Consider the following 15,647-nt stretch of genomic DNA (forward strand, 5'->3'; position numbering starts at 1 on the left):
TAGTCCCAGCTACTCAGGGGGCTGAGGCTGGAGGATTGCTTGGGCTCAGGTGGAGGCTGCAGTGAGCTGAGATCACGCCACTGTACTCCAGCCTGGGTGACAGTGTAAGACCCTGTCTCATAAATAAATAAATAAATAAAAGTTAAAAATGCTGCTAGTTAAAACAGAAGTTGATTAATTTCCTAAATGTTTTCTTCTGTGTTTGGTATGAATACATTTACCTATGAATATATATATATATATTTTTATGATCTTCTGCTTAGGGTTTAAGATTCCAACATTGCACTTCATTACTATTCTTATTTTCCCTAACAGTTATGAAAATTATGATTGTGTTGTGTTAGTAAATTTCTTTCTGAGGAAAACTGGACTTTTAGACCTTACAGGTGTTTAAATTTTGTTTCTTAAACAACACCTCCCACGGTGGTAGACTTTATCACTGTATAAAAATGTACAGTGGTTTTATTGACATGTACATTCCAATATGTTTACAGCTGCAAGATAATGAGGCACACTCAGTATTGCACTTCATTAAAATTTCAGGCTCAAACTTAACCTAGAAGTTTAAATGAAATTGCATTTGTAATTTAGTAATTCTTATACAGGACAAACATTGATATCTTTATATACAGTGTGATACTTATTACATTTATATGCTGTCCTAACACAATTTTTTTTTTTAAATAACAGTCTAGGAAATAAACCAGAATATTCCTCTTTTTATCCCCACCCATGATGCAATTGTACAGGATTACAAAAAGGCAGTATACAATAAACAATGATTATTTTTCTTTTTTGCTTGAAAGCCGGCATCGTTCTTAGTCCATGGGCATGGTGATTCTTTTATATCAATTATCTATAAATGTCCAATGCTTCATAGGCCAATGACGGTAATGGCCACATGCAAACACCTCACAAGTTTGATGTCATTTGTTCAAAAGAAGATAAACCAAAATAACGGGGCAACTTTTCATAGCAAGAATTATGTACATGGTATTTGGCATCCTTCTTGCACTGTGAATGGTTCATTTTCATGGATGTAAAAATGGTCCCGTCCTTATCCTGAGCAGAGTTTAAACTTCACCACATCCTCTTGGGGGATGAAGGCAACTTTTCTCTCTGTAGACAAAGGATCTGAGTGTTCTAAAAAGTGTGGGCATTTCTGCACACTCCACATCCCAGAGCAAACTCTTCCCCAGTGGGTGGATGAACAACATGGAGTGGACATTCAGTTCCTTCTAACTGCTTGCCTTTGGGACCTGTATAAATTTGAAGGAGGCAAAGGAAAATAATGTTTTAAGAATACACACATATAAACCTCACAGAAATATAAATCACTGATAGGTTATTCAAAGAAATAACAGACTATGGTTATACAAATATAACATTTAGAATTTTTTATTCTAATCAAAAAAGTAAAAAATGTTCACTATAAAAAATTCAACAGAGATATGTATAATGGAAGAAGTGATAGGGTCCCTTACTCACTATATCCTGCCTAGAGAGGATCACTTTGAGCTACAGATCTTTTTCTATTAATAAATGCATCGGATATATCATTTTAAAACAGAGTAATGAACAAAAAAGGTCACAAAACCCCTCAATTTAGTCTGGCAGAACATTATTTTTCTGAATAGAAAACAGGGAGATTTTTGTGTAGAATGTTTTTCTATAAGTAAAAACAAATTTAAGTTTAAAGAAGCCATGTTTTCCCTTTTATTTTTACTGATGAAAAAGCACACACTGGTAAAATGGGAAGGCCAATGATTTTTTTTTTAAAGTACCTGAAGGATATTAGCAGGAAAATGAAAGTTGATCAGGTTAAAAACATGAACAATATTATAAAATACAAGTGGAAAAAACACTTTGGGGAAGATATGAATTTGTTGATAATAATCAAAGTAGGCCTATAAAATGTGCCAAAAACAGTATTTTAAAAAAGAAAATTATTACATTAATGTGCTTCACGTCATGGGTTTCATATCATTTAGAAAAGATTTTTAGTTTCTTTAGAAACGAGGAGGCTTACTTTGTCAGGAAAACACGATAGGCTTATACTTGAAAGCAGAGTCCCTATTTAATAGTAGATGAAGTAACAGGAACTCTGCATTAGTTTTCTACAGCTAGTTTTCAAAATAATAAATGTAAATTCTGATTGTGCTTGAGAGAAAAATATCACGAGATTGGATGGAATGAGCTTACACTGATCAATGAGGAATGACGTCTCATTTACTTTACCTTTTCTAGGTTTATAAACATTTCTGATATAAGAGAAGGAAACCATGATGGATAAAAGGCTAGCATTTATAAAGCTCTTAGCCTGCACAGTATAATACCCAATAAATGTTGGCTATTACTACTATTACTGAACAACCACAAACTGAGGCCTTATCTAGAGGAATAAAAAGTAAGTTCCATATAAGAGTAAGACCAAGACATGAGAGTAAGTGTCAAACTGAGGACAGCTAATCTCAGATAGAGAAGTCAACTTCAGGTTAGAGCTAATAGGCATGAGAGTGGCAATGAGTGCCACCTCAGACAAATGCAGGCACAGACCCCAGGATGGGTCAGCATGGGAGGATGCCAGAGGTTTGCTAGAAAGTTAATTATTCCTGTTAGAAAGTAGTTCAGTAGCTCCTGCTCCAAATCACACTGCAGATTGGTGCCCACCCCACCAGTGGGTGGGGGAGAGTGGGCAGGATGGGGACACTCAATGGCAGATCTAGTTCAGATACACAACATATCAATGGTGGTGACACAAACTGCAGCCCTAAGTTTTTCAAGGAAAAAATGAGTCATTTACTCAACAAATATTTACCGCATGCCTAATATATGAAGGGCATTGTTAGGTACTTGGGATTAAAGAGGAAAAGTGCATGGCTCCCATCTTCAAGGTGTTCATAATCCAACATGATGGTGAGACATAAAAATAGTGAAAACATATCTGCAAACCTACTGAGGCACTGTTCTAGTATATCAACTACTTAACCGTTTAACAGTCATAAGAGGTAGAAATGATTATCCTCATTTTGTAGATATGAAACTGAAGTAAAATTAATTTTTCTGATTCTTAAATACCTCATCTTTAAAATAGACACAGCAATACCTAACTCATGGGGTGCTGTGAAGATTAAGTATCCTGGCACGAGAAGGTAGTCAATAAATATTTTAGAAAGAAATGGATAGAGGGATTATGCTATGGTCTGGATGTTTTTGTGCCCCTCCAAATTTATATACTGACGTGTTAATGAAAGGAGTTAGTTTGCCTTAGGTATATAGCAAGGGAAGGGTCCCCGGAGAGCCCCAGGTCCACAAGTCAGTGCCTCATCCCCATATAACATCAAAACCAGCTGGGGAAAAAAAGTCAAGCTGCAGGCATCGATGAGGGAACTAGCACAGGGCATTGTGCCTGAAGACATGCCCACAGCTGCACAGATAGAAAAACCTCCAATCAGATAAAGGACCGGACCTGGGATAGAAATGTCTTTGTCCTTTGTATAGTCAGGGGGCTCTCTCCTTTTGTGGGCATAGGCACAGTGGGCTCCAGTGGGTTCCTGGGCCAGGGTCCTGGGCCAAGCTGAGTCACGCTGAGGGCCAAGACAGCCCGCAGACTAAGCACATTCCTTCCCCTTTCCAGTCCATAAAAACCCTGGGCCCCAGCCTCATAGGGAGCATCCTGTTTGGGCCCCCCCCTCTGCTGGCAGAGAGCTTTCTTCTTTTGCTTATTAAACTTTCGCTCTAACCTCACCTTTGTATCTGTGCTCCTTAATCTTCTTGGAGGTAAGACAAAGAACTCCGGGCATTACCTCAGACAATGAGAGACTGTTGTATCTTGGTGCACTGCTGAGACTACAACATTAACACCAATGTTACGGTGTTAGGAGGCGGAGCTGTGGGAGGTGATGAGGTCATGGGGTGGAACCCATGAATGGGATTAGTGCTCTTCCTATCAATGAGACCCAGGAGAGGCCCCCTGCCCTTCCACAACAGCAAGAAAGAGCCACCTATGAGGCTGAGAGCGGGCCCTCACCAGATACCTCAACTGCTAATTCCTAGATCTTAGACTTCCTGGTCTCCAGAACTGTGAGAATAAATTTCCACTGTTTATAAGCTACCCAGTTTACAGTATTTTGTTATAGCAGCTTGAATGGATGAAGACTGATTATCTAAAAATATTAGAATTAACAGGGTTGAGAGTGGTTAGAGAATTGCTTCTTCTGTCCTTCTAAGTAAACTGTATATGGCCATCTTCCCTACTCACATCCCTGTGGGATCTCTTTTATTCTATTCCAGTTCTCTAAATGAATGGATGAGTTAGAGGGATGTGTGAGGCTGGGAGAGTATACCTCAATCTCAGTGTATGTTCTTAGGCCAGTTCATTAACCTCCCTAGCCCTCAATTTTCCATTTGATAACATAGGGATAATACCATCTACTTGTAGATTGTAAACATTGAGCAAATATGTGTGAAAATGCCCAGGACCGAGGTCATTCCTTCCTTCTGCCAACTCTGGCTCCTCCCCTGCCCCCTCCTGTAATTCCTTGGTGTTGGCTGCCCTGATTGTGTGAGGCAACCTGACCCTCCTCTCTCAGCTACTACCCACCACTGAGTTCTCTGAAAGTGTTTCATTGTTAACTTCCTTATTTTTAGCATTCTTGTTTCTGTTTTTTAACACAGAGGAAACTTTAAGTAAAATCTAGATTTCCCCTGAAGACACTGCTTGCCTTAAATCTTTCTCAACTGGAGGCTGGTTATCTCCCAAGCTCCTCCAGGTCATATGGCTACAACGTGTGACTGATTTTTCTCTTGGTTCCTATTTCTTTCCAGACCACAATCTACAACTTTCATTCAATAACTGCCCTTCCTCCAAGCTCAAGTCATCTAGAGTCATTTAGAATACTGCCCTTTCCACACTCCCTTCACTTGCTGACCTCCAGCATATCACCCCCTCCCTCCAAGCATGGCTCACATCTCTGTTCTATCCATTATCCTCCATAACCTGGCTTCACATCATTCTAACCTTGCTTCTTTCAAAGCCTGGTACTTCTATTAAAAAAATAGTATTTGAGGAGAAACAGTAAAACAATTTTTATTTGGCATGAGCAAATGGTAGAAAGTAGTCATACTTGAAAAAACCCTACTTATCTTTATTTTGAAATGGATAGTATATGTTTCACATGGTTTAAAATCAAAATGTTAAAAATGGTAACACAATTGGAAGCCACTTTCCTTAGTCTCTACCCTCATCTTTTTCTTGCTTTTCCTAATAGTTAATCAATAGTATTAGTTTCTTGAGTATCTTTCCAGGGGTTTCTTTATGTAAATATAAACAAATACGACTAGATAGTCTCATTTTCCCTCTTACAAAAGGCAGCATACTACATACCCTGTTCTGCAATTTGCTTTTTTTTTTTTTTTTTGAAACAGCTCTGTTGCCCAGGCTGGAGTGCAGTGGCGCAATCTTGGCTCACTGCAACCTCTGCCTCTCAGGCTCAAGCAATTCTCTGGCCTCAGCCTCGTGAGTAGCTCGGATTACAGGCACCCACCACCATGCCTGGGTAATTTTTGTATTTTTAGTAGAGATGGGGTTTCACCATGTTGGCCAGGCTGGTCTCGTACTCCTGACCTCAAGTGATCCACCTGCCTCGGTCTCCCATAGTGCTGGGATTACAGGTGTCAGCCACACCACTCGGCCTAATTTACTTTTTTCATCTGATGCCATCTCCTAAAGATCTTTCCAAACCAGCACACAGAAACACCATCCTTACTTTTTTTTTTTTAACTGATGCATAATATTAGCCACTACCCTATTGGATACTAGCATTGTTTATACATTTTTATTATCATAGCAAAGCTGTAGTTAATAACCTTGTTTACTTGCCCTTTTTTATTGTCCTCACATTTGTAGCTATATCCCTGAAGAGGGAGTGCTGAAGGGTTGATACACTGGTAATTTTGAGAGGCACTATTGTGTGCGGAATTGGTGGGTTCTTGGTCTGACTTCAAGAATGACGCCACAGACCCTGGCGGTGAGTGTTACAGTTCTTAAGGTGGTGCGTCTGGAGTTTGTTCCTTCTGATGTTCGGATGTGTTCGGAGTTTCTTCCTTCTGGTGGGTGTGGGGCCCACCAAGCCCACGCCCACCCGGAACTCCAGCTGGCCCGCAAGCGCCGTGCGCAGCCCGGGTTCCCGCTCGCGCCTCTCCCTCCACACCTCCCTGCAAGCTGAGGGAGCCGGCTCCAGCCTTGGCCAACCCAGAAAGGGGCTCCCACAGTGCAGTGGTGGGCTGAAGGGCTCCTCGAGTGCCACCAAAGTGGGAGCCCAGGCAGAGGAGGTGCTGAGAGCGAGCGAGGGCTGTGAGGACTGCCAGCACGCTGTCACCTCTCACTATCAAGCTGTTTTCCAGAGAGGTCTATCACTTGCACTCTGATAAGCAGCAGATGGCAGTGTGTGTCTTCCAGCTTTGACAACATGGTATATTGTGTTGTATGTACTTGTGCATGTATTTTCACTAATTTCAGATACATCTTTTTTTTTTTTTTTTGAGACGGAGTCTCGCTCTATCGCCCAGGCTGGAGTGCAATGGCGCAATCTTGGCTCACTGCAAGCTCCGCCTCCTGGGTTCACGCCATTCTCCTGCCTCAGCCTCTCCGAGTAGCTGGGACTACAGGCGCCCACCACCACGCCCGGCTAATTTTTTGTATTTTTAGTAGAGACGGGGTTTCACTGTGGTCTCAATCTCCTGACCTCGTGATCTGCCCGCCTTGGCCTCCCAAAGTGCTGGGATTACAAGCGTGAGCCACCGCGCCCGGCCTCAGATACATCTTATGTAAAATTCTCTCCTATGGTTGCACGGACCTCTCCTTCCACTTCTCTCACTTCCGTGAAGCCTGGCATTCCACCTCACTATTACCACCAGCCTCCTGTCCTCTTCCAGTATTTTCAGCTTCTTTTTGGTTTCATACTTCTTTCCGCTCAGCCTGCTTTCCATAGACAATAATTTCTCCTGTATTCTGAGTGGTTTCTTTAATTCCCTTGACTTTCTGATGCTCACTACACTGCTGATTCCCAGCCATTCTAGATTAAATCACTTGTTCATTTTATGGTAATGGTTCCAGGCTTCATTAAAAAAAAAATCAGAATCCTTTTAAGTGGTTCTGTAATATTGAACTTCATATAACTTTTTAGTGCTGAACAGCCATCTTTTCACCAATCCTTAGTAGACTTATTCTCACTCCCCAAGAGATCTGCTCTGTCACAGCTAACTTCTCACTCACGATGATGAGCTTGCTTCCTAATTCACCCAGAAAGTCATAAGCTTACAAGGATCAAGGAATTCCTCCTGCTTCTTTAGGCTAGTTTGAATTGAGTTTCTGTCACTTGAAACAGAGCTTTCATATAATGTTTACATAAAACTATGGTATATAGATCATAATCGTGATTTTAAAATATTAAAAGCATACCTGCAGGACAGTGTGGTAGTTCTTCCTTAGGAATGCTAGTCATTCTTTGAAAATCATCATGACAAGCATTACAAAAATGTGTTGTTCCAAAACAGAAAAAAACAGCCACTGAACAGCAGTAGCGACATTTATATTCCAAAAAGTCTGTGCCATGTTTAGGACACATCTATAGCAAAAGAGAAGAGACAGACACAAGATCATAGTGAGACTATTTCAATCACACTTAAGATAGGCATATACATAGACAGCTCATTAATTCATATTTTGAGGGCCTACATAACTCTAAAAATTGATTGAAAAACTGATGATACATATGTTTGAAAACCAACAAATAAATATGTGGCTCTGCCCAAAAGGTCTGGACAAAGATCCAAGTTCTAATCCCATTTCCATCATAATCTATCTGATTAATAAGCAAGCTACTTAATTTCTTTATGAATGTTTTATGGCCTGTCAAACTGAAAATTAATGAAATTAACCTCTCTCATAATCTCACAGATGTACTGTGAACATTTCACTGAAGAGGGGAAAACCTAAAAGTTTCACTGCAGGTTTAAGAAACTAAGAAAATAAGTAAATTTATTACACTGTTTAACTATGGTGATCATTTCATGGAAGACAAAATTATAAAATAAAAATATCACCCAAAGGAAATAATATATATGAAATAATGTGAAAAATTATACAACACTGAACAAATATCAGAAAATACTGAGGAGAAAAGCCTGATTTACGTTCCCACCATATTATTGTTTAAAAAATAATACTATTTAACATTTCTAAACTGTTGTTTCTAATAAAATGTTCTGCCTACCTGAGCCCTGGAAACATCAGAACAGGCACCACAAATAAGCTCTCTGGGATCATAATCATCTCCCTGTCCAGCCTCAGCATCGCAGCGAGCTTCACCACCAAAATATGCCTGTGGAGAAAACACATCTAGATTACAGCAGGAAAAAAGAAAACTCTGGCATGGGAGATACAGTATGGGCATAGTGAAAGTAAGATCAAGGGGTTTTAGAAAATACTATTATCTACTAGACCATCCCTTGAAATGCCAAGTGCATGCCCATATTGCTTGCTGACTGTATGTAGGGTGGATCAGGGTAAGAAATAAAGCTATTTCTTCTTTCTTTTTCTTTCTTCCCCTCCTACCTTTCTTCCCTCCTTCCCTTCCTTCCCTTCTCTTCTCCTCTTCCTCCTCTCTCTCTCTCTCTCTCTGTTTCTTTGAGACGGGCTCTCACTCTTGCCCAGGCTGGAGCACAGTGGCGCAATCATGGCTCTCGACAGCCTCAACCTCTTGGGCTCAGGCAATCCGCCCAACTCAGCCTCCTAAGAGGCTAGGATCATAGGTGCACGCCACCACGCCCGGCTAATTGTTTAATTATCTGTAGAGATAGGGTCTCCCTATGCTGCCCAGGCTGGTCTCAAACTCCTGGGCTCAGGTGATCCTCTTGCCTTGGCCTCCCAAAGTGCTGGGATTATTGGCATGAGCCACCATGCCTGGCCTAAAGCTATTTCGACTCTCAGATGGATTCAAGCTTAAAGCAGGGAGTTACATTGTCCTGTCAAAACAAAAAAGTATAATATTCCAAATAAATAATCAACAGAATATTAAGTAGTAAAAGCTATGCTTTTTTCAGGGTAAAGTTTGAGAAATTTTTCTCATTTTGAAATATTAAAATACATATTCCCTTCTACTGTTTTAATAAATATGCTTAGCAATTCCCAATTTATAATACTGTAGAACAAAATATGCATAAAGTAATTAGTATAGAATTATAATTCCAAGGCTAATGGGAAAGAAAAAAGTAATTTTAAGCATCTTCTGATCACACATTTTTTAAGAAGAAAAGGCCGGCTGGGCATGGTGGCTCACACCTGTAATCCCAGCACTTTGGGAGCGTGAGGCAGACAGATTCCTTGAGCTCAGGAGTTCAAGACCAGCCTGGGCAACATGGCAAAACCCATCTCTATCAAAAATACAAACAAACACAAAAATTAACCAGGCGTGATGGTGTGGACCTGTGGTCCCAGCTACTCAGGAGGCTGAGGTGAGAGGCCTGTTTGAGCCCAGGAGATGGAGGCTGCAGTGAGCTGAGATCATGCCACTGCACTCCAGCCTGGGTGATACGGTGAGACCCCGTCTCAAAAAAAAAAAAAAAAAGGCAAATTTGATAATTCTATTCAGAATTCTGCTCATAGTTATAAAGTTATGCAATAGGCAGGAACTCAACAGTTGCCAATACAGACACTTGAATAAATAGAATTTGAATAAATAAAGTTATCATGAATAAATAAAAATATCATGATGGGTGATTTATCTGTATTTGCCCTGGGCAGAGATTAAGTGAGGCCAAGGAACTGGGACAATTTGCATGCACTGATTGTCTCATAGTCAAAAAGCTATGTCCGGATTGGGAATAAACAAACTGAGTCAATATAAATCTATTATCTATACTAGAAAAACAGGTCCAAAGACAGGATCCATTGATGCAGAGGTTATAAACGGTCATTCACCAGCTAAACCTAACCCTGGAAGTATTTCGGTTTGTCTTGGGGACTGCTTACTCCAGCTGTTTCACTTTTCTATATACTCTGCTTGGCTTCCTGAACATTTGACTGCTACCCTGTAATAGCACAATATTCATTTATAATGTTTAGTATATGAAACACACAGAAATACTATTTTATTATTTGTAACAATACAGGCTTCATAAATGTGCACTATTGGGTGTGCATGTATTTATCTGCCTTTCTGGCTATCATCGCTCCACTTAGACATCCATTCATCCTCTGTATTTTCCTTTTGCTACATTGGGGGACTATGCACCTTTCTCATGTAGTCATTCTTTCACTCATTTATTCATTCTTCACTTAACTCTGTATCTAGTAAGTGCCAAGTACTAGAGATGGAAAAATGAAAAAACATAGTCTTTGTCCTCATGGAACTTATCAAGTAGGGCAGACAGATAAGTGGTCCAGTAGTCATAATGCAGAATAGGGAGTACTATGCTAGATGCCTGCAAGATACCAAAATCATGTGGTGGTGGTGTTGATGGAAGTGAGATGGGGGCATGTTACAGAGGAGGTGAAACCTGAGCTGAAGCCTGAGGTATGACAAGACAGATTAGGCTCTGCATGACAGCATGTGTGTATGGGGTTGGGGGTGGCAGGTCAGAGTAAAATATGCAGGGGGAGGTAGAGAAGAGCATCGTTTGAACAGCAATGGCCTGTGCAATGGCATGGGGGTGTCAGTGGGTGGGCAGACAGGGCTGAGTTTGAGAAGTGCAAGTTATTTGGTATGTTGTAGCAAACGGAGAGCAAATGGTAGCATCTTGGGAGATGAGACTGGAGAGGGAGACTGGGCTACCGTATTGTAAGTAGAAGAGTGATCCAATTAGATTTTAGATCTAGAAGTATTAATTAGCAGCAGTGTAAGGGATGCAACAGAGGAATCAGGGGTTCTACACCTGAACTCAGGAAAAAGGCTACTGTAATTACCAAGGAAAATGATTAGATTTGCTGGAGATGTAATGGAAAGAAAAAAGGACTCAAGAGAGATCTGGAGACAGAATTGATAGGATTTTGTCAGTAAAGATCAGAGATTGGTAAAGTCTTTTTTTTTTTTTTGAGACATGGTCTCACTATGTCACCCAGGCTGGAGTGCAGTGGCACGAATACAGCTCATTGCAGCCTCAACCCCCTGGACTCAAGCGATTCCCCTGCCTCAGTCCCCCAAGTAGCTGGGACTACAGGCACATGCCAACCTACCTGTCGAATTTTTGTATTTCTTGTAGAGATGGGGTTTTGCCATCTTGCCCTGGGTGGTCTCAAACTCCAGAGCTCAAGAAATCTGCCCACCTTGGCCTCCCAAAGTGCTGGGATGACAGGTGTGAGCCACTGTGCACGGCCAAGATTGATGAATATAATACCTGACATGTGAACTCTGAAGTATTTGTGAGAGATTCAAATGTCTGGTACGCAGTTGGTTATTTGTAACTAAATCTCAAATTTTGGGAGGTCCTAAACGTATATATGGTAGGTGAAGGTATAGATGTAAAAGAGGTCACCCAAGGTAAGGAAGTATTTATTAAGTAGGCAAGAATGGAGCTCTAGGAAAACAAATATGTCAGGGGTAGGTTAAAAAAATAAAAAAAGTAGTTAAAGATAAATGATCAGAAAGGAAGGAGGACAGAAAAATAGTGTGTTGTCCTGGAAGCCAAGGAATTAAGAGTTTTAAGGAAGGAATGGTTAGCAGAGTCAAGTGAGAGAAGTTTATTCGAGAAGGAATTGCCCTGGGCCAACAGGTTATTACTGATGGGAAGTAGCTTGTATACAGAAATACTGCATGTTTCGAAAAGTTTGTTCAGGTTAAATAAAGAATCCCCAAACAAGTTAAGTAAACAAATTTTACTGGAAACACTGGCAAACATTGTACCAAGCTATCTTATTTTTAACTTCAGGCTTAAGATGGAATAATTAGATATCACTGTACAATTTGAATTCTTAATCATATAGGTAAGCTCTAGTTTTTAAAACTTCTCAGTATAATTTATAGCATACCTTTCTGCATTTGTAGCAGACATAATATGCGTATCTATTCATTGCATAGCCAGCTGGGTCATTATAAAACCTCACACCAGGAGTTGTGATAGCTTCACTCTTATGCAGACCTTCATATTCCAATCTCATTAAGGCTTTTCTTCTGACATCCTCATAGAGTTCTTTTATTGGATCAAGTAGGTCTTTCAGTACTATGTGATTAATTTTGTTCTGCAATAAAAAATGAACACTCTTTACCAGAATCATTTATTAATCAACTCAACAAACACTTAGTATGCACCTAAGTGCCAAGCATTGTGCTAGAAGATAACCAGACAGCACACATATTCTAAATAAAATGTCATTTGAAAAACATTCTGTAAAGTCTTTAGAAGCCCATATTTTTCCAAGGGCAGGGAAAATGTGGCAAATGGGACACAGAGCACGAAAATTCCATTTTATTAGCTTTATATTTACTGAGTCTGAAATATATCTCCTGTTGCCCTAGCTATTGTGGAAATAAAGTTACCTTGTTGCCACAAATAAGACATGCTCTATGTTTGTGTGTGTGTGTGTGTGTATGTGTGTGATGCTTCCTTGAGGGGAAGGCAGAATGCCAGGTGACAGAAGTGAACAGGTAGTATTTGCTGTAAAACCTTCATGTATCTATTAATATTTGTAGCACCATATGATAGGAGAGAGCAAAATACTACAATCTTTTTGATTATTCCTCAGTCTATCAAGACAATGATTGTGCTAAGTCTTTTCATATTCTGCCCTTTATATTAGTTTGCAAATACGAAGATAAGAAAATAGGGAGAGCTTAATAGAACAAAAAGGAGCAATGAATTAATAGGGAAAGTACTGCTACATTTTTCAAAAACAGCTTTTTGTTAATCATTATTAGCTTGCCAAAACAACTTCCTACTTGCTGACTACCTTTGTAGAAATGTGTCAAAATGCCAAGAACTTCTCCTTGTTTTAACTAAGCTCTAAAAGAATCTGTTCCAGTGGTACTGAGGGTTCCAATTTCACTCTTTAATGGCAGGTATCAGTTTCTACAAACACCAGAGGATCATTCTTCTTTTTGGTAGTCATTGTCATGTTATGTCAACTGAGCTCTCTGGTGGTCTGAGAGTAGAGATTAGAGATGCGTGCCGTTTAACGCATCATGATGTTTAAATGAACTTTCTCATGTAATATGTTTAACAGAATGTAATCAGTTTTAAATGGACAATTACTGTTTTGAGATGCATTATAACAGAGAGATTATATTCTCAGGTTCCACATGAATGAGAAGGGAAGAAACTGCTAGGGGCTGGTGGGTAAAACATAAACTGGAGAGGAAACCAAGAGATACTGACATATGTTTATTTTGAAAGGTGAAAAGAAAGAACAAAAGAAAAAGAAAGTACATGATTTCAGATTCTTTCCATACCTTGCAAATGGGACAAGATATAAATCCAAATGTTATCCTTGGGCCAAGCCATCGATTTTCTAATACTCGCCGACAGCACTGTAAGTGGAATATGTGACTACAATCCAGCTTAAATAAACAAAAGAAAAGGACATAAGCAAATATAATAATGATAAACAGTTGAGTGACTGGGAGATTATTTAATGCAAGGCATTACTTATAGCAGGTAAGAGAAAAATCAAGAAATTTACTATAATGAAAATTCATTGGGACACTGAAATTGGGACATTATTATTTACTAAATTTCATTATAGTAAATTGGGATACTATTAACTAGGCCTTCGGCTTCTCCTGCTTTTTACCATTCATGTATTAATGCCACCTACATAAAGTAAGCCAGGTTAGGAAAAAAAGTAAAATTATTCAATTTTGTATCTCACAGAAAGAAGAAGAAATTACTGATTTATGATTTTCTTTTAGACACTATTATTATCTTGGAATCATGAGAACTGAAAATATAAGCAATGGGCAGAAGTTAAAAAAACCTATTTAGTGCACAGTAACTTATGTATGTATAGAAGTATGTATCATTATGTATAGATCAATTATATAATGTTGTAAAAATACCATTCTGGATTTTGGAAATTAAGAAGAGCCTTAGCTACTGGGGATAATCTAATTATTTCCCCTGGCTTCTGAACATTTTATACATTCTATTGATTACAGAGGCTCACGCAAATCACAAATTAAAGCTGAGCATGCAACATAGAAAGCACAGCATAAAGAGGCAGAATTTGCTCCTCATTAGCCTGGTACATGTATAGATTAAAAGAACACTTCTGCCTAGTGATTAAAAAAAAGATTTCAATCAACTGCTTTTTTTTTTTTGAGACAAGAGTCTCACTCTGTCGCCCAGGCTGGAGTGCAGTGGCACGATCTTGGCTCACTGCAAGCTCCATTTCCTGAGTTCACGCCATTCTCCTGCCTCAGCCTCCCGAGTAGCTGGGACTACAGGCACCCGCCACCATGCCCGGCTAATTTTTTTGTATTTTTGTAGTAGAGACGGGGTTTCACTGTGTTAGCCAGGATGATCTTGATCTCCTGACCTCGTGATCCACCTGCCTCGGCCTCCCAAAGTGCTGGGATTACAGGCGTGAGCCACTGCGCCCGGCCTCAATCAACTGTTTATTTGACAAATAGATTCCCCATCTTAATGTCTGAATACATTCAATACTTTAAAAGCTGAGGCAACCTGAATGGCTGGTGCTGCCGAGAGCGCTTCGGTGAAACATATCATGCACATGTCATCGGCGTCTTGCTTCAGGCTTGTGGCACTTTTGTCACAGCCGTGTAGACAGGGCAGACAGTGCTCTTCGTTTTTAACACCCCCGCATGGATGGCCACAAGGATGCGTCTTACTACAGGCTATCTTAGCATATTCCTGTTAAAGATGAATTACAATGTTACACAAGTATTTAAAAAAGCACACATTCTGGTAATTTTCCTTATTATATAAATTTCCAAAGATTATTTTCCCACAGGAAGTATCTATGCAGGTCAAGTAACAACAAAGTAAAGTTATTTCTAATCTTTGTTTGAATATAAATTAGGCTTCTTAACAAAGTTTTTTTTGATGCGATTTTTTAAAAATGCCACTATCTATAAAGGGAATGCTGATAAGTGAATTATAATTTCATATTTGTCATCATGCACAGCTATGAAGCAAAAAGTTCCTGGCTGGGAGTCGTGGCTTACACCTGTAATCCCAGCACTTTGGGAGGCCGAGGTGGGCAGATCACGAGGTCAGAAGTTCGAGACCAGCCTGACCAATATGGTGAAACCCCATCTCTACTAAAAATACAAAAGTTAACCAGGCATGGTGGCGCACGCCTGTAATCCCAGCTACTCAGGAAGCTGAGGCAGGAGAATTGCTTGAACCCGGGAGGCGGAGGTTGCAGTGAGCCGAGATTGCGCCACTGTACCCCAGCTTGGGCAACAGAGCCAGACTCTGTCTCAAAAAAATAAAAAATAAAAAAAGTTCCCCAATGTATAATTTCCCAGTCACCACTCCCCGCATCACCAAAATGCGGATTTTTTTTTTTTTTTAAACGGTACCTCTCACTCTCTGAGCATATCCACATTCTTATTAAATGAATTGAGAAACCAAAAACATTTGGACAACATAGAATATGTTTATATATGTTCAGGACTAAAGAACTCTTA

At 39.8% G+C, this 15,647-nt stretch overlaps 1 protein-coding gene across 12 annotated transcripts in view; it reads right to left on the bottom strand.

Moving 5' to 3' along the window:
- Positions 1 to 427: 427 nt before the first annotated feature.
- MYCBP2 (MYC binding protein 2) overlaps positions 428 to 15,647 on the bottom strand; it is a 275,606-nt gene continuing 260,386 nt past the window's right edge. For 10 of the 12 annotated variants that reach the window (XM_030813514.1, XM_030813510.1, XM_030813519.1 and 7 more), the window contains 6 exons: positions 14,677 to 14,865; positions 13,446 to 13,553; positions 12,029 to 12,238; positions 8,277 to 8,384; positions 7,463 to 7,628; positions 428 to 1,259 (listed from right to left, as the gene is read on the bottom strand). In XM_030813514.1, coding sequence (XP_030669374.1) covers positions 1,144 to 1,259; positions 7,463 to 7,628; positions 8,277 to 8,384; positions 12,029 to 12,238; positions 13,446 to 13,553; positions 14,677 to 14,865 — 897 coding nt within the window. In that variant the 3' untranslated portion in view covers positions 428 to 1,143. The remainder of the gene's footprint in view (positions 1,260 to 7,462; positions 7,629 to 8,276; positions 8,385 to 12,028; positions 12,239 to 13,445; positions 13,554 to 14,676; positions 14,866 to 15,647) is intronic. The other 2 variants (XM_030813516.1, XM_030813511.1) reach the window with 2 other exon arrangements.

Source organism: Nomascus leucogenys, chromosome 5, assembly GCF_006542625.1.
Source record: "Nomascus leucogenys isolate Asia chromosome 5, Asia_NLE_v1, whole genome shotgun sequence".
Lineage (NCBI taxonomy): Eukaryota > Metazoa > Chordata > Mammalia > Primates > Hylobatidae > Nomascus > Nomascus leucogenys.